Source organism: Protopterus annectens, chromosome 12.part0 (assembly GCF_019279795.1).
Source record: "Protopterus annectens isolate FY-2018-M chromosome 12.part0, PAN1.0, whole genome shotgun sequence".
NCBI lineage: Eukaryota > Metazoa > Chordata > Ceratodontiformes > Protopteridae > Protopterus > Protopterus annectens.
This window is the reverse complement of record NC_056746.1, coordinates 829127109-829155000: the sequence shown is the minus strand read 5'-3', so window position 1 is coordinate 829155000 and position 27892 is coordinate 829127109. Positions and strand designations below refer to the sequence as shown.

General features: G+C 41.3%; 1 protein-coding gene across 1 annotated transcript in view; it reads right to left on the bottom strand.

The window, feature by feature from the left end:
- CDH26 (cadherin 26) overlaps positions 1-27892 on the bottom strand; it is a 2018873-nt gene that overhangs the window by 1456020 nt on the left and 534961 nt on the right. The window contains exon 5 of the mRNA XM_044089870.1: positions 2823-2989. Within this exon, the coding sequence (XP_043945805.1) occupies positions 2823-2989 (167 nt within the window). The remainder of the gene's footprint in view (positions 1-2822; positions 2990-27892) is intronic.

The window sequence follows — 27892 nt, the reverse complement described above, 5'->3', positions numbered from 1 at the left end:
ACTCGGGCATTATAGATAAGCTCACCAGCTTAAATATAAACCCCTATGTCACTAGATGGGTTGCAAACTAGCTCAAGGACAGAACCCACATGGTTAGAATTGCTGGAGCCATGTCAGACTCCAAACCAGTTACAAGTGGCATCCCACAAGGCTCAGTCATGGGACCTCTCTTGTTCGGTATATATTTCTCGGAGGTACAGGCCAACATGGAAGGACTGTGGCTGACCAAGTTCACAGATGACTGCAAACTGGGCACCATAATCGACTCTCCAGCCGACACAAGCATCCTCCAAAAGGGCCTCATAGAAACAGACAACTGGTGCCAGAGCCATGGCCTCAAGCTAAATGCCAAAAAGTGTCTAGTCATCCCCTTTGGCAAAAACAAAGTGCCCACAAATTACCACATAGGTGGTAAACCATTAAGTACAGAAGAAATAATTAGGGACCTGGGGACCCAAGTTGATAGCAATCTCTCATTTGACAACCACGTGGCCAAAGTGGTTAGAAAAAAATTTTATATAGCCCACCTAATCATGAAGGGATTCACATCTAGATCAGGGGAGGTCATCGTGCCTCTTTACTCATTTTTGCTTTCTTTGTAGCATTTTCAGTATTATTTTACTTACATAGGTTTATATTTGTTGTTATAGTCCCAAAATGTGATACACTGACAAACAGCTTCAACTCGTTAGCTCACAGGATGGTTAAAATAAGAAGAATGGAACACTGATGTATTAACTTATTGACTGACTGCAATTCTCAGTAGTTTACCAGGAAATCAAAAAATGTTATGATGGATAAGGCAAAAATATGAGGCAAAATCGGGGATATTCATAAAAAAACTCACTGTTCTTTATTAATTGAATGTGCCCTGTTTTGCTGCTAATCTTTGTCAGCTAGTCATTATTACCTCAGATGTGTGCTACTATTTTGCTTCTCACTGTTGCTGCTTTTTCTCGTTTACTGCTCCTGAGAGCCTGGGTGATGGTTAAAAAGAATCCACTGGCCAGCCCACTTACCCAGTTACGAAACTGCAATAAATAAATACATGCATAATTTTCATTGACCCTTGGCAAAACTTCCATGGTACACAGCCAAGTGACAGCTAGGATTCAATTCAAAATGTACAAGGTTAAGCATTATGATGTGGAAATTTAATTGAAAATGCATGGATGGAGAGGCAACTAGATTAGAAAGGCTGAAAGGATCTGTATGTCTTAACTACCATAATCACCACTAAGCTGAATCAATTAATCCAATGTAAAAGAACCGTGATAAAAGTCTAACAAAATGCTGGAGGACAGGTTGGAGGGGATGCAAGAGGTGATGAGACCATCCTTTCATTAGCCAGGACACTGTTGAACCTGCAGCTACAGTACTGTCTCCAGTTCTAGGGAACATTCAGAGGAAAGGAAATAAGGCTTGTAGAAATTGTGCAACAAGAGCTGCTAAGGGATTGAAACTGTTAATGCTTGAGGAGACAAGTTTATAGCAAAGTAAGTGTACGATAGACAAGACAAAAAGAAGATATATGACTTGGATACATCTCACTGTCAAAAGTCAGGTAGGATGAATAGGATGAGAAAGGATAGAGAGAGGAGGAGGAGAAGACATGGATGGTAGATGGACTCAAGAATGACTCATCCAATATCAAGGACATGATGTGGAGTGTCTGTGACCCACATTACATGAGTCAGTGGAATAGTGGAGGTCAACAGAGATATTCAGTGATGCCCATTATGAAGAAAAAAGGTGGTGCAGGGAGTGGGGGACAAGCAGCTGCTACGGGTGCATATGTCTGACTTTGCTGGACTCAATAGCCCACAGAACTCCTTCTACCAGCACATTCAGGCTTCTACTATGAAATTATGACTCCCAGTTGCTCACATGACCTCTTCTCACCAGGCAGCCTTTAAAACTGCGTAAAATACTGTTTTGTCTGAAGACGTTTTGTACTTGTTAAAATGAAAGCACTAAATGCAAATGTTTCTTTCAGCTTCTGAGTGTTTCTCTGGAAGTGTTTTTCTGCTGGAACTGTGGTTTGGAGCCTCTGGAAGTGTTTTTCTGCTGGAACTGTGGTTTGGAGCCTCTGTGGTGCATATTGTTTCCTTGGTTCATTTACTCTGTGTTAGAACCTTTACAACTGCTTGTTACATACACGGCAATAGCACAGCATGAAACACCTGCATTTTGGATGGGGACAAGCCCTGCAAATACCACTATTATGCAGTCCCTTTCATCCCTGAACTTATATATACCAACTCCACGGTTGTCCAACACTGGAGAAAGAAGAAAGTCCCCAAAATACTATAGAGCTATGTCAGGTAATAACTTGAAAAGCTGTACATGCATACATTTGTATGAAAATCTGCCAAAGTACAATCTGCACTGTTTAATTGGAGCTTTCAGATCCTTTCACAGATTTTGCAGCTATCCCATACATTTTATATGCTGCAAGGCAACACAATTTTCATAAGCAAAATGCACTTTAGGTGTGATTATTTTTAGCTGTCTTAGTTCAACAGGCATTTAAAATCAAATCAAAGTGTATGGTGAATGAAAGACAGGAGTTACAGCAAATGTTAACTCTCTGGACAGATTTACTCATAGTACCTTATTTACAGATAATGCCATGACTCTTACACTCTTGGAGCACTGAGGATGATCCATCACTTCGACACTGATAAGTATAAACAAATTATTTTCAGCGTACCACATCGAAGTCTTTCTGCCTGTGTATTAATATTCATACTTTTGCAACCACATGAAGCTAAAACTGCAAGATTCTTATATATACAACAATATTAATCAAATCAACTTACTTCATAGTTTAGACATCCTTGCAACCATATCAATCCTTTCTTTGGATCAATTGTAAATGATATTCCAGGTAGTTTAGGATTCTGGGCAATAATAGAGTATGTGACTTCAGAGTTGGGGCTATCAGGGTCATCAATGTCTTGTGCATTTACTACAAAAACTGGATTTCCTGTGAACAAAGAAAATATAACTTCAGAAAAAACACAGGCATGACCAAAGCTAAGACAGACATTGGTAAACATCCACAAAGTATAAACAATGGTATATATATATATATATATATATATATATATATATATATATATTTGTAAATGTAGTATCTATTATTTAGATTCTTTCCTGCCCTCCTTTATTATGTCATTAGTGAAAAGGTTGTTCTTGTTCTCAGCTCACTCAGAGATGTCTGAAACAAACAGTGCAAGTACTGAACCCAGCACTGGCACTGCAGTGCTCTACTAGTCCCTTTCCTTATTCAAGTCAAGTTCTCCTATAACACAGTCATAAAACTGGATCAGGTTTTTTCAGTGTTTGATCCAGGACTTCACAAGTCAGGGGATCATAGTTCATAAGGTCCTGAGCTGAGGGCTGGGAATCTATAACCTGTTTAAATCTAAAAAAAAAATGAATAAATAAAAATAAGACTCCCCTCCACCCTCCACATGGGGGGGGGGGGGTCATCCGTAACTCCTTCACTTACCCTTTACTTATGAATACTGTATGAATTTGCACACCATTTCCATTTACTAATACAGTATTCCCATAATTGCTAACTTTATGTCCATAGCCAAATGAAATGTGCCCCCCCCCCCTCCCGGTTCATGACTACACACCTTATTATCATACAGACCACATTTATTAGATTTTTTAGATGTTCCGAAATCACCTTTATCATCAACACCTTTTTTTTTTACATTTTTGTATATAGTACCGGGTGTTAAGAGGTTCCCTATTACTGTTCACTGTTATTAAATCCACAAAGACAGCAAGTGACTTATTCTTCAGAATAGATTGTAAGCATAATGCAAAGTCTAATGTAATCTAATGTAGTCTAACTGACATGGCAGAATCACAGACTTCAACTGCAGAAAAAGCACAGAGTAACCTAATTTGACAATATTCTGGAAAATTCATTCCAATTTTAATTCACATCCTTAACAGATAGAAAAATATTACAATCATTATTCAGAGCCTGTCAATGCTATTGAATCTCTGCATGTTCTCAAACACTGTCCTGTTTTCCCATGACTTCATCAGTGCAGTGCAGTGCAAAATAGGTAACTATAGGTAACTAAATAAAGATGCACTATCTAATTTCTTTGCTTAGACAAGCAATGTTCCATAATATTCCTTTGTTTCATACCATAGCAATACTCTGACCTTTATTTGACATGGCAACATATAGTCGATGTACCCATGCCTTAAAGAATACAAACATGTTTCTGGTCAGGAATACAGAAATCCATTTTGTTTCATTAAACTAATTTAATCTTTACTGCTTGTTTTCTCAAGTAGCAATAACACATTTTAACTAACATGTGACAATGAACACGTCACTTTACCCATTCAGCTGATGCCTCAATACTGTCAGCTATGAAGCTATTTGGCCACATACCCCTGCTGTGCATATTGTAAAAATCATATATACATTTCATGCATATTGCAAAAATCACATACATGTTTTGTGCATATTTCCAGAATATGGATATTCTGTGCATATTGTGGAAATCATATGCACATACTGGATATATTGTGAAAACTGTTTGGTAAATGTAAATTTTAAAATAACTGTATTTACTATTAATAGAACAACATCTTGTTTTACCTTAATAACATACATGTGTTGACCAAGTAGACCTATGATTCCTTTTCAGAAACAAACTGAAAGCAATGTCTTGTTAATTGACTTGCTCAAGGTCGCACAGTAGGCAAATGAAACTTTGTAATGTATGCTGTCTGATGCATTACATTTAACTACTTAGGTAGTCCTGCTACTTTTTGTTTGTGATTTTAATGTATTGCCATTATTTGCCTAACCTTTTGCAACTATTACCCTTTCTCCCTAACTGATCAAGTAATCAATCAATCAGTTATTCCTATTTTACTTATATTTTTATCAGGGGGATTTGATAATTACTAATAATGCATCACTAAACCCATGCAGGAAAAGGTCTGAATATAAAACCTAAAACCACAATAAAATAATGCTGGGATAAATGGTCCTACAAAAATGTCAGAAACTAATGCACAAAATCCAGGGCACAGTAGGACCACTGCATGATCCAGGCTTGATTCAAGAATGCACAGAATCAATCACTAAACATAAAAACATGTAAAAATTTACTAAAAGGTAAGCACTTTCACAAAGTTGCTTCTTCAGACAATGTTCTTGTGTCTTAAGGCTTTTCATGGTTAGGGGTCGCCACAGCGGAACTCCAGTCCGCTAATGATTGGTAGTTGATTTTTACGTGCTGAGTTACCAGCCCTGATGCACAACCTTCAACGAAGGTACGCCCATGCTTCTTCAGACAATAAATCTAAGAAAAAAGCACTGAATCAATTCTATAGCACAGTCCAAGGCAGTTAGAGTAATTATCCAATTTCTACTGGTTCACATTCTCAAGTATGAGTCTTAAAGAAACATGTTATCAAAAGTAAATAATACACAAATTAACTCATACTAATGTACCCCCTTCATCTTTAAGAAGGGATAAAGAGAGACCCGGTCATTTAGACCTTTTCCACAATCAGCCCTCAGTTTAATAATCCATTTAGCCTCTACAGACTCAGTATAGGTTTTAAATGTCCCCTAACCTAGTTGTAGGTACCCACAGTGTCTATAACCATAAACTTAAAAGTATGATGATCTGCTTTGTCCTTAACATATTTAGCTAAAGCGTTGTTGGGGCAGCCTGTTCTGATGTTATACGCACATGATGATTAACACGTAGAAGCACATCACATTTTCTTTATGAGGCCTTCAGCATTACTGAAGGTGTGTGTACTCTCAGTAACCACAAGGTAAACATACAGAGTTTCATTTCCACAACAGTTTTATTTAATTTTTTGTTAGTATAGTTTAGTCAGGGAAAGCAGGCAAAGTTGTCAGCAGAGGATTATGGCAAGTTGGCAGTGAACCAGTTAGCTAAGGTGTGCAAATCCAAAGGACTGGTGCATGCCAACCTGACTAAAGTGGAAATGATTAGAGCCTTAATTGCAGCTGCAGCACAGACCAGCAACCAGGAAGACAATCAATCTGGTGATGAGTGTGTACAGCCTCAGAAAAGGACAGTTCACCATTTCCTGAGAGGATTTAAAAACCCATCTGGCGTTAAAGAGATTAGAACTGGAGGCCAAACGAGACTGTAGCAGAAAAACATGTGGAATTCGAATCAGCAGAGAAACTGTGGCGTTTGGAGGCTGAAGAAAATGAGAAACAGCACTAACATTGAGAAGGAGATGCTCATTCTTCAGCAGGGTCATGGAAGTAATGAGAAAGGGAATAAATGAAACCCAGAAGCAATAAAGGTCAGTAAATTTCTTCCACAGTTTACAGAAGGTGATAATTTTGATAGTTTTTGTGACACCCCTGTACTGGCCCAGTAATCAGGGAGCCTCAAACCCCATCACTAACACCAGTGCGGGACATGCACATTGGGAGAATGACAAGTACGCACACACACTCACACACACACACACACACACACACACACACACACACACACTCACACACACACACACACACAGTGAAGTACAATTTCCCTTAAGAGCACACAGAGATCACAGTCAATCTGGGGGCTGCTTTCTCCCTCTCTCTCTCCAGATCCCCAATAAGACTCCACACTGGCACAGCTATAGGGTTTAGATCTCAGCTGAGTGGTCAAGCCAAAACCTCCAGCACCCTCTCTGTCCAACCAGTGCTTCATATCCCTGCCCAAGTAGCTCACACACACACACACACACACACACACACACACACACACACACACACACACACACACACACTTTGAGATTTGATTTATATACAAACACACAAACATTCCTGGGGAAGGCTGGCACATGTTCACTAGCTATGCCCCCTTCTGCCCAGACTATAAGGTAGGACCAGCTGCCACCAACCACTCTTTATCAGCTACTATAAGCCCCTTCCCAAAGTGTGACCAATTCTACTGTGTAATGTTACTATTATCCAAATGGTAAGTGTGACCAAGATTTTTAAGGGTATTTAGGAGTGGCCTATACAGTGTCACCAAATACATATGCAAGTATCCTAAGAACTTAAATATATCTAAACAAACCAGCCACAATTAAAAGGATAAAAGGTTTAAATATATATATATATATATATATATATATATATATATATATATATATATATATATATATATATATATATATCCATAACTCAACACAGTGACAACAAAATTCAGAATCACAGAAAATACTTTAAAACAACATTAAAGGACAGCCTCAAATAAATAGAGAAAACATCTAAACAAATCTTTACTGTATTCCTATCTATACCTAAGAGATACTATACCCTAAATGACTTACTTACAGAGCAAGACAAGTGCTGATAAGAGGATGTTGTCAGATCCACAGACAAATAAAAAATGCACAGACTCACTCTATGAGATAGTCTTAAATTACTATCAAACATTACTGCTGGGTTATCTTTGATTACCTCATTCTTTGTCACCTCTGGCTTCAGTTCCCAGGCTAACAGAAACTTAAAATTTAACACTTCTGTGTCAAAAATACTTCTCTCTCAGAAGTTTGCCTGGAACTGGAAGTCGTAAAACAGTTACACAATTTTACCTTTGAAACGTACAATTATTTCTGTTTCCAGACAATAGAAAGAATTTCTAGCTGCAGACATTATGTTTCCTTCACTTATTTTCTTAGAGTTTGCAAATTAACTCTATTCTTTTTCAGTAGAGTACACTGTGGTAACATTCTTGAAGCTCAGCACATAACATACAGTTTAACACACACTTCTGCACCAGCAGTTTAATAGACAAAACATATAGTTCTCTAACATTTGTAAGACATGCCTATGGATCATATTAATATTCACAAATGACATAGAATTATTTACAAAATTCTAGCTAGCTGGGCTGGCAGCCTCACAGTTTTATTCATATATTTGAAGGAGTATGAAAACACAATAATGTTCCTGACCCCCTTATTCTGTGGTGAAGCTGTAACTGCAGTTTCTAAATTGTCTGATGCTAATTGTTTAAAACTATGGTAAAGTTAAACAATATTTATTGGAATGTTTTAAGTTAACACCTGAAAAAAGAAAAAAGTTTTGTGAGCATAGACACAAGGCAGATGAAAGTGTATGTGATTATATTGTTGAGTTAAGCACTTATTTTCATAGGTGGGTGAATGGTGTCAGATCACCACTTTTGAAAGGTTAGCAGACCTTTTGGTGAGGGAACAAGCCCTTAGAACTAATCTGGTTGGCAGACCGGGAGTGTAACTCTGCAGATGAGATGGGGAGAAAAGGGGCTCTCTACTGTGCAAGGGCTTCACTGCACAAGAAGGGGATACCCAGTATTGCATATGGATATAAGTGAACCCATGGTGGGCAGGATAAACCACCCCAATAAAGTCCACCAGTAACAGGGGAAGCCACTAGTTCAGGTACACAGCCAGGATCAAGGTTTTGATGTTTTAAATGTCACCAACGGGGTCATGTAACATATAGATGTCCATGGAAGCAAGGTGGGGAACAAAATATGGGGGAGCCAGCAAGTGGGAATGACAGAATGCCAATGGTAAGTTGTCTGGAAACAACAAAGGTGCCAAACTATCACCAGAGTCTGTATCCTGTCTTAGTGGATGGAAGACAGACCACTGCTAAAAGAGAGAGACACAGCCTCTGACATAACCATTGAGAACCCTGCAGTGGTTAAACAGGAGCAGTACTTGCTTGGGCAGTCCACTCCAGTCACAGATTTAGGAGGGACTCCATTTCGAAATACCTTTGGCCAGGGTTCACTTTGACTGGGAGAGTGGAAAAGGAAGCAAGCAAGTAGGTGTGTTTGAGGATATCCCTGCAGATGTCTTCATAGGGAATGATTTTGATAATACAGTACCTTGTGCGCATGCAGTTACACTCAGGCTTGGAGACAGGCATGTGGGTCTGGTAGCCTGCGGGAGATCCAGACAGACCCCACAACTGAAGCCAGGAAGGAAGCTTCCCTGTAGCAGTGAACCTGAAGGTGAGCTACAGCTGATGGTAGGTATTGATATTCCATTGGATAGGGTGACTGCAAGGGCAGAGGTGAGTGGTAGTACTCACGCTGACATTGAGGCACCATTGTCAGAAGATACCAGACTTCCTGTGAAAGCAGAGCTGGAAAGAGTCACAAAGATTGACTTCAGACAGGCTCAGCTCTTGGACCCTACATTACAAGGCTTGAGGGAGGTTGCAAGGAAGGCACCTGATTCTCAAGGAAAAGGGGAGTCTGTATACTGGAACAAATGGTTACTGAATAGAGAGTTGACCCCTGAGGGGGGGCTAGAGTGTGAGGTAGTACAGCAGTTGATAGTGCCCAGAGCCTACCCTTTGGCACTTATAGCCATAGCCCATGGCATTCCTTTTGCAGGTCATATGGGCATAAAGCATACCAAAAGACATATTATGCAGAACTTATTTGCCTGAGATTAAAAGGGATGTAAGAGGGCACTGCAGGACATGTAAGCAGTGCAAAAAGTAGGCAAGGCAGGAGACAAGGTCAAAGCTCCTTTGATGCATTTGTCTAGGACTGAGGAGCCATTTCAGAGGTTGGCTATGGATATTGTGAGGCCTCTGAGTAACCCAAGTTCCAGAGGAAAGAAGTATATCCTGGTGGTAATAGATTATGCTACTACTGACTGACAGAGGTGCCAATTTCATGTAAGACACCTGATGGCTTTTCTGTAGGAGTGCTGTGAAGACCCCCCACTACAACCCTCAGACTAATGGTCTTGTAGAGAGGTTAAACTCTACACTAAAGACCATGCTATGGACATTTGTAGACCAGTTTAAGATAGAGTGGGACAAATATTTGCCCCTTCTGTTGTTTGCATACAGAGATGTGCCCCAGGAATCCACAGGGTTTTCACCCTTTGAGTTGCTGTATGGGCATAGGGTGAGGGGACCTTTAGATTTGATTCATGATGAGTGGGAGGGTGAGTCCGAATCCCACAAGGAGTCTGTTGTGACATATGTCCTAAACCTAAGGACAAGGCTTAGGGAGCTCATGGACTTGCCCCAGGAGAACCTGGCAGTGGCCCAACAGCAGGAAAAAGTCTGGAATGACAGGAATGCTCAAGTCTGAGAGTATGCTGTGGGTCAGCAGGTTATGGTGCTTATTCCTGTCAGACACAATAAACTGCAAGTAGCTTGGGAGGGACCCTTCAAAGTGGTAGGGAAGGTCAGTGATGATAACTACATGGTAAACCTACTAGGCAGGAGACATAGGCACAAATTGTACCATGTTAACATGATGAAGCTTTACCATAATAGGAAGGCCCTTGTGCTGAGTATTTGCAGTGGATGGCAGGAGGAGTCTGAGGGGGATCTGGTGACTGATCTTGTCAGTGAGGTTCAGACTGACACCTCAGTGGAAGAGGTAGCAATGCCTCAGTGGCTATCCCCAACCCAGGTTTGAGAAATCCGAGCAGTGTTACAGGAGTCTGAGGGCATGTTCACTGAGAAACCTGAGTACACCTACCTGGTGCAGCACCATGTGGATACAGGACCCCAAAGTCCTATTAAGCAGGCCATTTACAGGGTGCATGAGCAAGTCAGACAGACTCTGAGGAAGGAAAAACAGGAAATGTTGGAACTGGGGCTAATTCAGGAGTCCAGTGGTCCCCGGCCCTCCCCAGAGGTGGTGGTACAAAAAGAAGATGGCAGCACCAGGTTCTGTGTGGACTACAGAGAACTAAATAATCACACAGACTCAGATGCTTACCCCATGCCTAGGACAGATGAAGCCTTGGAGCAGCTGTGTGAGGCTAAGTATCTGACCACTATTGGTATGACCAAGGGCTACTGGCAGATGCCCTTGACTACCACTGCTAGAGAGAGATCATCCTTTGTACTCCCTTTGGATTATACGAGTTTACAAAGATGCCCTTTGGGATGAAAAATACCCGAGCAACATTCCAGAGGCTGATAGATCATATCCTAGCAGGAGCAGGACATTATGCTCTTGCTTACCTGGATGACATTCCTATCTACAGCCATTCCTGTCAAGAGCACCTTCAGCATGTCAGGGAGGTCCTGGGCAGACTGCAAAGGACAGGGTTGACTGTTAAGCTCAGTAAGTGTCTGGTGGGTATGGCAGAGGTCTCCTACCTGGATCATAAAGTGGGGAGTGGTAAGATCAGGCCAGAACCTGCCAAAGTGGAAGCTATTCAAGCATGGCCTGCCCCTGTTACCAAAAGCAGGTAAGGGCATTCTTGGGGACTGCGAGGTACTATAGAAAATTTGTACACAATTATAGTACAATAGCTGCTCCTCTCACAGACCTGACTAGGAAAAACAGGCCAGATATTATAGTGTGGACCCCAGCCTATGAGCAGGCATTTGAAAAGCTTAAAGGGGATTTAGGAGGAGCCAGTGTATCAGCCAGTCCAGATTACAGCAAATAATTTGTTGTGCAGGTGGATGGTTCAAACCATGAGGCAGTGTCTGTACTCAGCCAGGTTTCCTCAGAGGGAAAAGAGCACCCAGTTGTATATCTCAGCAGTAGACTCCAACCCAGGGATGAATGTTATACAACTGTAGAAAAAGAATGTCTAGTCATAGTATGGGTGCTGCAGAAATGTCAGCCCTATGAGTATGGAAGGAAATTCACTATGGTTACAGACCACAAACCCTTAACATGGCTACATCAAGCTAGCCAGCAAAATGCCAAGTTATTAAGGTGGAGCCTAGGATTGCAGCCATATGACATGACAGTGCAGCACCATGGTGGATTCAACAATGCCAATGGAAGACAGGGTATGGGTTAATGTATTCCCAGACAGGCTCATTTTTCTCAAGTAACTGTTCTCCAGCATCACATGGAAAAACTAGCTGAGTCTTCAAAGGGGGAGAGATGTGATGATGTGAGGTAGTGTCACCTATGCCTGAGAGAGTATGGCAGTGTATGTGTAACATATGCCAGCATATTTAGCTCGAATTTTGTAAAGATTTATGTCATTTGTATATCAAACTGATTTGCATAGATGATTGTGTTGATTGTATTTGTAAAGCTGCTTGTCTTAAAAATGTATCAACAGTGGGTCCTGCTGGACAGAAAATATATATACATGTAAGTCAGGCTGTATTGTGGTAACTGCTGAAATATATATATATGATAACAGAGGAAGCTGGAAGGGAAGGGGTTAAGCTCAGCCCAGCTTACCTTAGGAAAATAGTATGAAATTAAATTACTTGGTATAAGCCATAAAGATTGCATCTCACAGGTCTGAATGCAGTCAGAGATGCAATGTCTATGAAAACAAGGACTAGGAATCCTGCTGTATTGTCCCTAGTGGTGAACTAATTACTACCCTGGAAGAGTAGAAGTTTTGAAATGGATTTTATAGCTTCCAGATGATGTAACACATAGTATCAAAGCTCTATGTGTGTATTGTGACACATATGTGCAAGATCCTAGACAGCTTCTAGTAAAGGGGGTAGTGTGGGAACCACAGAGTCAAGTGAGCAGATATGATGTCATTCTTTAATCCAGCCCTGAAATGATGCTTTAATGCTAGATAAGACAGTAACTCTCAGAGCAGTCTGTTTGTGAAACATGACAAGAAAGACTACTCACTGACATCACCGTGACTTGTTCTATTAAGTAGGAAACTGTAATTCTTTAGATCAGTCAGAAAAATATAGTGAGATTGATTAAGTACTGTTTTTTCTGCATCTGTATGAATCTTTCCATCTGGGTTATTTTTAATATTCCCTGTGAATGAAACTCTGATGTTTATTGTAAATATATATTCAGTATTTTCATGTTCTTTTATTATTTATTATTAAATATATTTAAACTGTTATTTGTGGCTGGTCTTTTTATGAAATATTTAACCTTTGAGAGTACTTATATTTATTTAGTGATACTATGGCATTAATCTCCTGAAAGTCTTGCTGTTTGGGCAACATTACCATTGGTATTAGAATTCATTTCACTCAGTAAGACTGCAGTGGTGGTGCTGCGGTAGCATTGTCGCCTCATAGCAAGAAGTTGTCCCGTTCGATTCTCAGCTAGAGCATCTTCTGTGTGGAGGCATACGTGAATGGGGCATGCCTTAGTTGAAGGTTGTGCGTCAGGGCTGGTAACCCGGTACGTAAAAATCCACTACCAATCATTAGCCGACCGGAGTTCCGCTGTGGCGACCCCTAACCGGGAAAAGCCAAAAGACACAAACAAACAAATAATTGGATAGCCTGTTATGTGCCTTAGAGTAGCTGGCTGATGGCAGTGGGACTACCTTATAGCCTGGGCAAAAGTGGTACAGCAGGTAATCTGTGCCAGCCTTTCTCAACTGTGTGTGCGTGTGAAAATCACATCTCAAAGAATGTGTGTGTGTCAGCAACTTGGAACAGGGGCACAGAGCTCCTTAGTGGTGTGGATTCTTATTTGGGGCATGCAGAGACAGAGAGAGAGAGAGAGAGAGAGAGAGAGTCCAGCCCCAGAACTGGAGTGTGTTCCTTGTGTGCTCTTAAGGGAAATTGCCCTTGGTACAGAGAGTTGTATCTGAAAACACTGCGTCAGTGGTGAGGATTGAAGCTCCTTGATTACTGTCCCAGAGGAGGGACATCACAGACTATACTATGTTCTTCATTAGATCACTGTTGCAGTAGCCATCGCAAATGGGGTGACTGTCAAAATTCAAGAAAAAAGGGTTGATGGAAAAGGACCAGAACCCAGAATTCCCTGACGAACAGGCTATAGAAGCCTGCTCTGGCAACAACAGCCAACTTGTAAAGCTTAGCAAATGTGCAAAGTAACTGTGCCTAAAATAGAAGTCAACTCCACCCCTGTTCAAAAAACTCCAAATGTGACAACTGCAATTGTAGAATGAGCCTTGGTGTTCTCAGCAGGAATTTTCCCATGTATAAAAGGGTCTATATTACATCACCAAATGCGTAAAAAAGTGAACGGTGATTAATCGACCCTGTGTAACCGAAAGCTTACAGTGTCGAACTGTCAGAACAGCGATTTTTTTCTAAGGGAAAAAAAGTCACTGTTCCAAAAAAAAAAAACACTTTAAAACATTATATTAAGTGGGGGGCTTCACCTCCCACACCACACCTCCTACTTAAATATACCAACTCCGACACCACACTACAGTGCCAAAAATGACAAAGTAACGAAGTGGCCAAGCAAATTTTTTCCCAGGAAAAGAATTTGCTTAAAAGCCACTTCGATCTTTTACCTTTTCAGTCTTTTATGTTCGAGCAAGACGCATTCGAAAGAATGCGTCTTTGGTCTTGTAATAGGAACCCGTTTAAAATAGCAGAACTGAAAAGACAGGGGAAAGCCATCTAGATTTAGTTTGTTTAGAAACTATCTGTTCCTTTTTCTTACCACTGTATGTAAAAAAAAGTTGATTAGATTTTCTAAAGTTTTTAGTTTTCTCTAGATAATATCTCAGCTGCCTGTGTAAATCTAGGGAATGAAGACTCACTTCTCCCTTATTTTGTAGAATAGGAAACAAAATTTAAATCCCAAGAAAGAGCCATCTATTTTCTTTGTGGTCTGAAATTCAACCCCCCTTAAAATTGCTTCACTTGATAAAAAGAAGAAAGGGGGGAGGGTCCAGTGGCAGAATGGCTGAAATAGTCAAAACATGAACCCTAATAGAAAGCTTTTGCTAGGCCAGAAGTATACCAAGGGTGGGACAAAGGAGGCAGCTGCCTGAGGTGTAGTGTTAAGTTGTGTGATCAAGAACTGCATTTCCTGCATTCTTTTCTTCTTTTTTTTTTAACCAGCACTTCAGCAATTCATGTGTGTAAAAGATAAAGCTTTTTGTTGCTCTTCATTTGAACACCTGAAGAGCTGAAAGGGTGGGGCACCATATCAGGGACTGTCACCAGATTCTAGATAAGCCAAATACAGAGCTACAGCTCTGCAGTAGGCCAAAATTGAGCAAGTCACACATGTACTGGAGAACCAGGTATACCACCACTTGAGATGGGTGTAGTTTTGGTTTTACCATAGGTTCATAGGTTCATACTAGGCTATCTGCCCTATGGCATTTATAAGCCTAGCCAGAGTGTGTTTGGCTTTCGCCACCCATTTTAAATTAATTTTGCTATGCCCTTTTTCGAGGTTAGTATACTGTGCCTCTGTCTAACAGTGACACAGAAGTGATACCCAGGGTAAACCTACGATCTCCCATCCACTCATCAAGATTCCTCTTGAAGAGAGTCAATGAGGGACTCTGCCTAACCTGAACTGGGATTTTATTCCAGAGTGAAGGGAGCCTCTGGGTTATGAATCTGTCCCTCCAGCATGTCCTATTTATTTCAGTGCTGAGGTTCAAGTCTCTAAAGCGCGTAGCTCGATGGGATTTGGATTTTCTGAGGTGCAGCATGTCCATTAATTCCGGGTTGGACATGGCTTTATACATCAGACATGGCTTTATACATCAGGCACAGATCGCCTCTGAGCAGGCGGTATGCCACTGAGTAGAGCTGGAGTTTCTTTAACCGGGCAGCATATGGCATCTGTTTGAGCCCTTTGATCCTCTTGGTGAGGTACTTTTGGGGTCTTTCCAGTTGCTGCAGGTGTCTGGTAAGGTACATCCCAAAAGGGGCATTGTACTCAATTATGGGCCTGATGAGGGATGAATAAAGAGGCACGATGACCTCCCCTGATCTAGATGTGAATCCCTTCATGATTAGGTGGGCTATATAAAATGTTTTTCTAACCACTTTGGCCACGTGATTGTCAAATGAGAGATTACTATCAACTTGGGTCCCCAGGTCCCTAATTACTTCTTCTGTACTTAATGGATTACCACCTATGTGGTAATTTGTGGGCACTTTGTTTGTGCCAAAGGGGATGACTATACACTTTTTGGTGTTTAGCTTGAGGCCATGGCTCTGGCACCAGTTGTCTGTTTCTATGAGGCCCTTTTGGAGGATGCTTGTGTCGGCTGGAGAGTTGATTATGGTGCCCAGTTTGCAGTCATCTGCGAACTTGGTCAGCCACAGTCCTTCCATGTTGGCCTGTACCTCAGAGAAATATATACCGAACAAGAGAGGTCCCAGGACTGAGCCTTGTGGGATGCTACTTGTAACTGGTTTGGAGTCTGACATGGCTCCAGCAATTCTAACCGTGTGGCTTCTGTCCTTGAGCTAGTTTGCAACCCATCTAGTGACATAGGGGTTTATATTTAAGCTGGTGAGCTTATCTATAATGCCCGAGTGGGGTATTGTATCGAAGGCTTTTGCTGTGTGGACCACCTGTCCCTCGTCAATGGCCTTGGTGACTGTTTCAAAGAAATCAACCAGGTTTAAGAGGCAGGATCTGCCCTTAACAAAGCCGAACTGGGTAGGATCCAGTGTCTGTAGGTCCCCAATATCTTTATTTATGAGGTCCATGATGATCCTTTCCATAGCTTTGCAGACCAAGCTAGTCAGGCTTATGGGGCAATAGTTTCCAGGATCCGTTGAGGCACCACCTTTGTGGAGAGGGACCACTGTTGCTGTACGCCACTCTTTGGGTACATATCCTGTAGTAAGGCTGAGATTGAACAGTAGTTTTATGTTTGGGTTTAGCTCTTCTTGGAGTTCATGTAGGATGCAGCCCGGGACACCATCTGGTCCCATTGATGCTGTGTTTTTGCTTTGGAGAGGGCAGCTCTTACCTGAGCATCTGAGATGTCAGTGGGGCAGCACTCTGCTGGGATAGATATTTGCCCTTTTGCTGGGGAGGGGGGGGGGGGAGTTTGCTCTGAACCTGTCAGCTAGGATGTTGGCAATGTCTGTGGGTTCGGTGTATTTTTTGTCATTTTGGACTAATTCTGAGCAAATCTGGGAATTCCCACCCAGGTTCCTAACATAACTAAAGAAAGCCTTGTGATTATCCTTAGTGTCCTGTGCAATTTTTCTCTCGAAGCTGGCCTTAGACGATTTTATGAGTGCCCGTAGTTTTGTGCTAGTACTGATCAGAGATGCCTTCCCTTTTTGGGATTTTGCTCTATCATGTAGTAGCTTCCTCCTTCTATTGTATAGTTTCTTTATGGCTGGGGTCCACCAGACAGGACGTCTGCCTTTGGAGGATTGGGTCTTGGTTTTATTTGGGATTGCATGATCCATGCATTCCTGAAGGTGTTCATAGAATGCGTTTATAAAGGTTTTTGCGGTCTGGGCCATATTTTCCACAGGCCCGGGGGCTTTGAAGGATTCCACCTTGGTTTTGAGGAGTGTGAAATTTGCTTTAGAGAAGTTTTTCACTGTGGTTTTCAGGGCAGGGGGTGGAGTTGGGATGTGAATATCCCAGTGAGATTAGTTTATGGACTGATCTTACCAATGAGGGATACACTTCTGGTCTGGGGCATAGAGTCCCCATGTTGGTGATGATCAGGTCCAGCATGTTTTCCCCTCTTGTGGGAGTGGTAACAAGTTGTTCCATAGCATTTGAGTTTATAAATTCTAGGAACCTTTGGGCTAGGGTGTTGGAGCTAAAGTAATGCTCCCAGTCTATGTTTGGGTAGTTGAAGTCGCCCAATATAATGGTGTTTTGAGAGACCTTCATATTTTCCAGTGTTCTCAGGAAGGCCGAGTGGGGTTCCTGGGTTTGGGAGGGTGGTCTGTAGCAGACTATAAACTGGAAGGCAGTTTTACCCACTGTTAGTTGCACATGGATAGTCTCTGATGCTTCATGCTGTGCCACCAACCTGGAGGTGTGGGTATCTTTGACGAATATTGATACTCCCCCTCCTTTTGTGGTTCGGTACAAGTTTTGGAGCTGAAAAGCATGGTATGAGGTATAACCTGGTAGTGCTGGGGTGCTCTTGGGAGCCTTGAACCAGGTTTCTGTTACTGCACAGATATCAATGTTCTCCATGCTAAGGAGAGTTTCGAGTGCATGCATCTTGAGGTTTAGACTTCTGGCGTTGAGTAGCATTACTCTTAGTTTCTTATCCCTTGTGATACCTGTAGAGGTGGGTTTGTCTTTTGAGCCTTGCCTAAAAAAGGCACTATGGGGGTAGCAAGAGCCTTTGCCAATATCCGAAAGCCCAGGGGTGACAGGTGCAAGCCGTCCCTAATGAAGCATAGTGGCTTGTCGAGCATGTCATCCCAGGCTGACAGGCATTGGATCCCCTTTGAATGACACCAATACTTAAGCCAATTGTTGAAATTGATCATCTTGTCTTCATATTGTGGCATCATTCTTGGTGAGGGTAAGATGCTACTCAATGTCAGGGTCATACCGGCCTAGGCTACATGCTCAGAGAGCTCCTCTATGTCTCTTTTCATGTAGTCCAGGAAGGTATGTCTCAGGTCATTCACACCAGCATGGACAATGACTGAGTCATATTTGTACTTGCCTTGGAGTGACCTGAGTGCTTGTGTTATGTGGTGGATCCTAGCGCCCGACAGGAAGCTCACCATGACCTTCTCCTTGTTCAGCCTGGTGAGCTGACAATAGAGTCACCTATTACAAGTGTATTAGGTGTGTTGTTTAGCCTTAAGGGCTGTGACTGTTCGGCACACTGGCTTTGTGAGCTATGTGTTGCATGTGTTTTGTTTTGGGGTAGCGGTTGCTTGGGTGCCTGCTTTGGAGGTCTCTGCTGCTTAGGCAGATTTTTACTTAGAGCCTCCGAGTATGTTTTTGTGTGTTTATGTGTTTGGTTTGCTGTCATGGTAGGTCTATGTGAGACTGGAATTGTAGTGAGTGTGGTTTCCTTCTCCTCACAACAAACCAACCAACCAACAAAAAGAAAAGATTTTCCACTTGGACACAAGATTTCCTACAAGAATGTTTTCTTGCCTTTTGCATGTCATCAGGAAAAATTGTGCCTAAAATGGATCAAAAAACTATAATCCCTACAGTTAGCTTGAGATTGTGAATCTTGGGATAATTCAGAAAGCTCTTGTCTTATGTAAGCAATTCCACTCTGTGAGAAAGTTTTTGATAATTACCCCTAGCCAGTTGAATGAAATGGAAAAAAAAAACAATGTGGCTGGATCAAAAGAAAGTCATCAGTAACATGTTTGGTAAGTCCTTTTTGACCTTTTGAAGGGCACTGGATATGAAAGAAAAAGAGGGAATGCATAAATAAATATCCTCATCCAGGAGGGATAAAAAGGCATCTTTCAGGTGTCTTTTCAAGTTGTCCTGGAAGAAAACATTATCAGTTGTCTGTTCACATTTGAGTCAAACAGATGTATTTGCAGGGTTCCCCACTGGTTGACTACGTGCAGGAAGACCTCTCATTGTAGCATCCACTCTGCTACTGTGTTCTACTTTGAAGGAATGTAAGCTGCCTGAAGAAATAAATAGTTGTGTATAGCTATGTCCCAGGCAATCATGACCAGTATTCAAAGAAGTATGATCTTGTTCCTCCATGTTTGTTTATGTACCACCTCTCACAGTGGTGTTGGCTATCACCACTAAAATAGTTTCTAGAGACCAAAGATGATTCAGAGCTTTCAGGACATTTATAAGAGCCATCATTTCATGTTAATGTGTTTCTATCTGTGCTGTTGTTCCCAAAATCCATAAACTTTGACAGCAAGAGAAAGGGCACCCAAGTAAAATAAGGCACTTCTGCTGCCACTGGATGGGAGGGATTGACAGGAGAGAAAAGAATCCCTGGGTAGGCTCTGATATGTTTGTCCTATCAAAGAAATTATTTCTTTACAAAACTGAGAACTGAAACTGGGAAGGATTAAAGATGAAAGCACTGAGCCCAAACTCATTTTCAGAAACCACAGGGTCTTTCACATGTGAAGTCTGGCATGCAAAGTCATAAGGAAAGATGAAGTCATGAAACCTAGAACTCTCAGAAACGTTCTTGTAGTGGACATTGATTGTTAATAGGGAGGCTGAGGAGATGCTGATAACATGTAGCCATCAGGGAAGTGTCTTCCATCAAAATTAACTGGTGATTTGGAACCAAAGATGACATGTTTAGGTTTAGAGTAAAAGCTAATGTGGGAAAGATTTATGTTGAACTGTAAGGCTGTTGGGTTTATTGACTGGTTGAGGATATCATCCAGTTTTCCAGATAAGGGAATATGTGTATACCTTGAAGTCTGTAATTGACTATCACTGGTGCAAGACATTTAGTAAGAACTCTGAAGGTGGTAGAAAGGCCAAAGTACAAAGAAGTAAATTGATATTGTAATCCCAAGACAGAAAATCTTAAAAACAATCTGTGCTTTTTATAAATGCATCAACTTTCTGAATTTTGGGATGAACAGATAAGTGTTTCCCTTGGATAAATCTAGAACAGGTCTGAGATTATCGATTTCTATATGAGAAGGCCTAGACAAAGATTCACTGCAATTTTCAGAGGAAGGACAGGGTGGGTAGGAGAAGGAAGGAACAGATGACAAGGATAGTCAGATGTTTTTTCAATGGGAGTTGGATCCTTGGAACCCATTAGACTTCTTTTTGTAATTACATTCCAACTTACTTTTCAGTTTCTCTTTTCCATATTTCTGGTGGCCAGGTTTGGCAGGTCTATGAAAAAATGAGCCTGGACATGAAGAATAGTTCCTTTGAAATTTAGGAACTGGAGATAAAACATAACTATGTAACACTGCATGAACCTACTTCTTTCTTTAAATTCAGCAGTAGTGCTACCAAACAGGAAATCCTTATCCGGAGGTGCATTTAGTAATTCAACTTTCATATCCTCAGGGAAGGACTGTAGTTTTATCCAAGCGTGCTTTCTCATAGCTGTTTGAGATGCAGTTGCCCTGCAGACAGCATTTACACCATCATAAGCACATTTGATGTGTGTTTAGCTACCGGACAGGCAGAGTTATGCACATCCATAATATTAGATTTCAAGTTAAAGTTAGTAAGATTGCCTGAAGTTTATCCCATGCTGTTCAAAATGGATAAAAGAAACTTTGACATAGATTTGGCAGCTAAAGACTCTAAGTACTAAGGTGACAGAAGTATATATCTTTTTGCCACACACACGATGTGCTTCACTCTCTTTCTCATTGGGGACTGAGTTAGAAGAAGGAAAGATTCTAGCACTTTTGTCAGCATTTAAAGACATGATAGCAGGGTCAGCAGAGGGATTTTTATAAAGGTATTTGTATGAATTATGAACCCTATAAAATCTGCCAGACCTGGAGGCTGAGAGTCTGGAGACATAGAAGCAGCAGAAAAGGCACCCTCCTGTGCCCCAAAACTGAAGATATAGCAATATGCTTTGAGATATCCATATTCAACAATTCATGGTACATTTTCTGTGAGTCAGAAACTTTTTTACATTCTGATTTGAAAAAAAATTTTTTTTATCTATTGTGTCACCAAAGGAAATTTCCTTATTAGGGAAGTCAGAAGATAGCATATCCCCTGCCTCTGATTCACATCCAGTGGGGGAGGAATCAAGCTATTCATTGTCAGAGTCACAGAATTCCACTGCAGAAGAAAAAGGAACTGTTTTTCTCTTAATAGGGGTAAATGATGAAGATGCAGGCAGAGAGGATCAACAGGAGTGTATAGCCTTAAACAGCCCTTGTCCAAAGTTAAACAAATCCTCCTTGCTCCCTTTCTGACTGGAAAGGGGTGTAAATGAAGAGGTGTGTTTGATTTTCTGTGCATGTTTTGTGGAAGTCTCCAACACATGGTCTTTGTGGTTGAAGCAGTAAGCCTGACCTCCTTGAGATTTCAGTGTCCACTTACAAAACCTTTGTGGATACCTTCCTCACCCTCAGATAAAATGATTATTGACTCTCCCTTCCCAGATGACTCAGCCAAATGTACAGTCTGATCAGACGTGCAAAGCTCCTGGGCCATAGTGGCCTGCATCAGAGTCACACTAGAGGCCCAGGGAGACAGATGGTTGAGGGGCTACAAACACCTCACAGAGTTATCACAAACTCTGTGAGAAAGGAGGACTTACCATTATTATCACTCACCTGTCTCAACAATTGCTTCATCTGTTTTACAGCTGAGGACGGGGATGCTGTAGCTGCTCTTGCCAAGGCCTGAGGGTAAATGCTGAAGGAGTTTAGTTTCCTTCTAATGAACTTTTAGGTGAAGGAATGACAAAATGAATATGACTTGAATGTCATGTTCAGCCCCTAAACAGAAGACGTAGCTAGAATGGGACAACTTGTAATGTATGTGGTGTCCAAACTATAGTTTTTTTTTTTCCGCTATCAGATAAGTGAAGTATTCAGACAAAAATTTGTAAGTACATAATGAGGGTCCCTAATGGAATACTTATATGCCTGAAGATGATTTTCTGAAGCTGACCATATGGAAACACTAGCTGCAACACTGATAAGAGCCTGAAAATCCATGCTAGCAGTAAGAAAGCTCCATATTTTGGCATATCCATATGTCCTCCTATCCTTACACATCCACTCATGCCAAAAGCAGATGTGCAGCATCCAAAAAAAGAGCTTGCAGCTTTGCAGACTGGACAGATATACAGTATTTGATATACAGTCGGTATTCACTCCATATGTAGTAGCTACTGCAACAGTAATCTAATGAAGTACTTCAGCGTATACATCAATAAGTTGTGTTTTTACATTAACATTTACATTTGTCTGTTTTAGTCTGTAATGCATGGACAATATTTATGTTAGTTCTAATGATGTTCTGATTGAGTACTGTGTGAAGAATACATGTTGAGTATGCATAATAACATGTAACAAATGTAAGAGGCACAGTTCAGACACACATATATGTTTAATGTCTGTGCAACAATGGAAGACATGCAGCACCACATACACAGCTTGTGATTGTAGTTCCTGAAGGCGGCAACTGTCAAACGTGTGCCATAAACCTGTATGCATCACATCATATATATGGATCACTTCACACATATCAAACATATGACAGCACACATTACCCTCGCATGGCATATACACTACAGAACACATTATATGAACGACTAAGAACTGAATAACCCAATTTTCAAAAGTGATGATGTATGTGTACCATGTACAACATGCTGATCAGCTTACAATTGACAATATGTTTTTCTTACTTCCATCCAGAGCACTCATTTATGTGGTAAGCAGTGCAATATAACACAGGATTACATGGAAAGGGATTATATTTTCCCAGATTATACAAGTTGTGCTGCTGCTATCTAAGCAGCATCTGTGATTGCATGAATGTTTATAATGCCATAGTTGCTGCTGTTGTGGTGGTGATATTGTACTCAGTGTATACAGCAGCATGTTTCAGCAGTACACATTCATGTTTCTGTCACTCTCACATGTGTGCCACATCTTATGTGTACATTTGTGCATCTGGAGACTAATTAATTTTCCAGTACTAATACTGCAGTACATCATAAAGGGAGAGCTGCATTCCTGAATGTACTACCCTTTGTGAGATGTTAATCCATGGCCTCATCTGCCTCAGGTGGTGACTGCTCAGGTGCATATGAAATATCTCATGGCACTTGTCAAAAAGAATTGGGGAATTTCCCCATCTCCTGGCCAAATTAATAAGTATGCCACCTTAGGGTTCCACAGAAAAGATGCTTCTTGACTAGTAGGACTAACCCAGTCAACAAAGCATCAAATAGAAATAAATAAATAAATGATGATGTAGCCACACATTTTACAGACTATGTGTGTGAGTTGTTCTGGTACGTCCCACATTAATGCTAGAACTCCAGTTTGGTTCTGAGTCATGGTGCTTCTGTGTGGAATGCATGTCATCCCTGTGTTTATGTGGACTTTTGCTGAATGTTCTAGCTTCCCCCCACATCCCAAAAATGTGCTGTAAATGAACTAGTGATCTTTTAAACTGCCTAAAGGTGTGCATGCCAAGTAAGTGCACATGTGTGCATTTTGCAATGGCTTGTTTGCTGTTAAGGATGTGTCTCTGCTTTGAAACCATTCAGTATGAGAACCGACTCTAGATTAAGTGGTATTACAGCTAATGCATATGATGGTTTGTGATGCACATCCACTCCACATGATGTCTACAGTACTATACCGGAGTGGTCCTATGACACACTGTTTTCACTGCATGCCCAAGTGGAGCAAACCACCCATGCGCTAAAGGGAAACTGTTTAGCATCTAAAAAATCCAACAGATAAAATGAGCTGCAACATCATATTCATTATATATTCATGTGCACATATGTCTATGATAGGGGAATTGCAACATACATGCAGATATGTATGTGTCCAGTGGAATTTATTAAGTTCCCATGGTAATGAGCATGTTTGTGAGTTATTAGCCTTGTTAGATGCAACAATGCTGGAATTCTATGTGGAGTGCATATACAAAGCCACATATACTGTACACACATGTGGAAGACATCATCATAACATGGCAACGTGCATGCAACAGGCAACCATATGTTTATGTCATTGCTATGTTGTAGAATAACATTCTGTACAGTCTTTATCTGCTAGTGATATACATAATTATGATATACCATGTAAGGTCTGATTAACAGTTAGACATTGATGAAACTCAAAACGTATATGTGGACTTGTTATGTGCAAGCTCATGACTTTCATAGCATGCAGTACATAGTACACAAGGAAACAGACATGCTGCTAATATGCAGGTAGAATTTGCACATCTGTGTATAAAGATGCTGTTTAACTAAAAAATCTTCTGATGATACACAAAAGAATAAACCTGAAAACATGAATAAATAAATAAACAGCAGCTATGCGGGGGGGGGGGTAAGCCCCCTTCACTCCCCACACCACCAGCAACATATATGTGCTAAATGCCAGCAACTAATGTCACCCAAAATGGGCATAGGTATTTATTTGCTGGTTACAAGTGGATTAAGGACCTTCCTACACTGACCTACACCAGGGACCCATGCTAATGGTGGGAGGGGTAATGTTCCTCTACTGGTCAGTCTGTGCCTGCCATAAAGCCCAGCAGCTCTTGGTCAATAAGCTACTGACTGGTTGGCTGATGTCCAGTTTTCCAGTTTGGTGTACATAAGTTAACTCTGTTGAGCAAAAGCTGGACATAAAACCATTCCACCTGCCAAACATGATCAGAGGATTGCTTGAAGTGGAAAATGCGGTGGTAAGGAGGAAGACAAGACATCTTCTCTATCCAAGAGACAAGATGGATGGACAATGCAGAAAACACACTTAGCTTGGGATCCAGAGTGTACTACTCAAGAGGAGGGCAGACTAGAAATGGTGTGGGAATTATAGTGACAGAGAGGCTTCCGAAGACAATGAGGGATGTCATCATCATTAGTGATAGACTCATGACACTCAGACACTAGTGTAAGGATAGGGCAGTATCCAGAATCTTACCTATGCTCCACACAGGTAAATGAGAGCATTCAGGCAGGAATTACAGTACCTACTATATAAATCAGGACAAGATGAGTTGGTGTTGATAATGAGAGACCTGAATGCACATATCAGGACAGACAGGCAAACTGCCTGGGTCCACATAGGTGATGCAATAGAAATAAAGAAGGACAGGCTATTCTAGACTTCCATCTGGCAAATGACTTGATGGTGGCCAACACATGGTTGAGCAAGAAAGACAGTCAGAAACCACATAGAAGAGTGGTCAATGTGCAACTCAGGTAGACTTATTCCCAGTAAAGAAAGGGCATAAGAGGAGAAACAGCAATTACAAAGTCATCCCCAGTGAAACTGGTGGCCCACAGCAGAAACCACTGGTTGCCACAACTAGATACAAACAGTGGTTAGACAATGCTCTAAGATCAAAAGAGATTAGACCAAAGATCCTGAAGTTGACTAGAGAAAAAACACAAGACTTCTAGGAAACACTCAGAGCATTAGTACCTCAGGAAGAAGAGGAAATAGCTGAACTGAAGAAGAATATCAGCACCTAAAAACAGCATGGGTAAGGACTCCAGTACAGGTATGCTGCTAACTAGGTATGGAAATAAAGTACATAAGGAAAGCTGGTGGTGGAAGGCAGAAGTCCAGGAAGTCATCAAAAGAAAAGAGTGCAAGAAAAATTGGAAGATAGAAAAGACAGCCCAGGCTAAAAAGGAGAACTAGTTGGCTAACAAAGAAGCTAAGATAGCAGTTGCAATAGCAAAGAACAAGGCGTCAGAGGCATTCTGCCATCATATGGAAAGAGGCACAGTAGAGGTCACAAAGAAATCAGGTTGCACAGCAAAGATAGAAAGATACAGAAGACATTTATCAGACACTATTCATAATGGATAGCACCATAACCAGCTCAACAGTTCATAGGACATCAAAGGCAGATGGAAGGAGTACTTCCAGCAACTTCTAAATGAAGAAAACCCCACAGAAGTTGTACTGCCCCAAACCCAGCCTACCATGAAAGAAGAAGAGGAGCCCACCCTAGAAGAAATAAATAACTGCACTAAGGAAAATTAGTCAGAGAAAGCAGCAGGATTATATGAGGTCACAGCAGATATAATCAAGAAGTTGGGTGAATTAGGGAAGAAACAGCTCTTAGTGGGTACTCAAAGCAGAATAGAGAGAAAGGTATATCCTAGATGACTGGGGAATAAGACGTCTAGTGCCACTGTACAAACAGAACAAGGGAAAATCACAACTGTGGGCAGTATAGAGGTCTCAAACTGCATGAAGGACAGGATATCTGATATACAATATGTTGAATAGTAGAAAGTAATATGGGAGATAAGCAGTTCAGATTCAAGTCAGGATGCAGCACAAATCTGATGCTTGTAGTGAAATACATAGTTGAGAAGAAGCTAGAGATAATGAAGTGTCCATCTGGGCATTCCTAGACTTAAAGAAAACACATGATAGGGTCTCAAGAAAGTTGATTTCAGCAATCTGGTGTTAGTTTTAAGTCCCAGAAGCAGTGGTAGAATTAGTGCAGGCTACATACAAGGACCCTGTAACTCAAATACAAACAACAGTTAAGACACAGAGAGGGGTTCCCAGTGAAAGTGGGTGTACATCACTATTCAGCTCTGAGCCCACAGCTATTCATACTGCTGATGGACTTACATTAAAAAAGTTGTTGGGATCATGTCAACAAAGCTGCTGTATGCAGATGATGTTTCATTTCAGGCAGACTCTGAGCAAGAACTTCGGCAAATGCCAGGAGAATGGAATGCAAAACTAAAGGCACATGGGATGAAACTGAGCACAGATAAGAAAGTGATAATGGTAGCAAATGGAAGAAATCAGAAGCTGAGAACTGGGATAGAAGGAAAAACAGCTGAACAGGTTAACAACGTCAAGTATGTGGGAGTGCTGGTTGAGAAGAAGAGAAGTTTGAATAAGGAGGTCAAAGCTAGATTCAGAGGATCTGCAGGCAACTGGCATGGAGTATCAAGGGTACTGTGTGGCAGACGAATGCCAAAGAAGCTGAAAAGTAAGGTGTACAAGTGGTAAAGAAATCTGGGCAGTGAACACAATGCATCTGAAATTCTCCAGGTGCAACTAACACTAGGTAAGACTGCAATACAAATTGTAGCTTGCTACAGATCCCCCACCATGCCCCAAGATTCTCACTACACCTTTCTAAACATACTGGAAAATATTAAGATACAAACAAGCACCCTAATACTGGGCGATTTCCACTACCCTGCCATTAACTCATAAATTCCAATGCCCTAGAGCAACTAATTCATAGTCCCACCAGGGGTACCAATATTTTAGACCTGGTCATTACCAACATGGGAGATCGATGCTCCACACCAGTGGTCACCCCCTCATCGGTCAGATCAGACCATTACCTAATTACACTTGACATCCACATCCCACCCCCAGCCCCCCTTAAGAAAACCTCCGTAAAAAACTTCTCCAAAGCCAACTTCATGCTTCTCAAGTCAGAAGTAACATACTTCATGACATCCATGCAGATGGGAAATAGAAGTTCAACTGCTGAATCCTACACTAAGGCACTGTACGAGCGCATTCACTCATGCA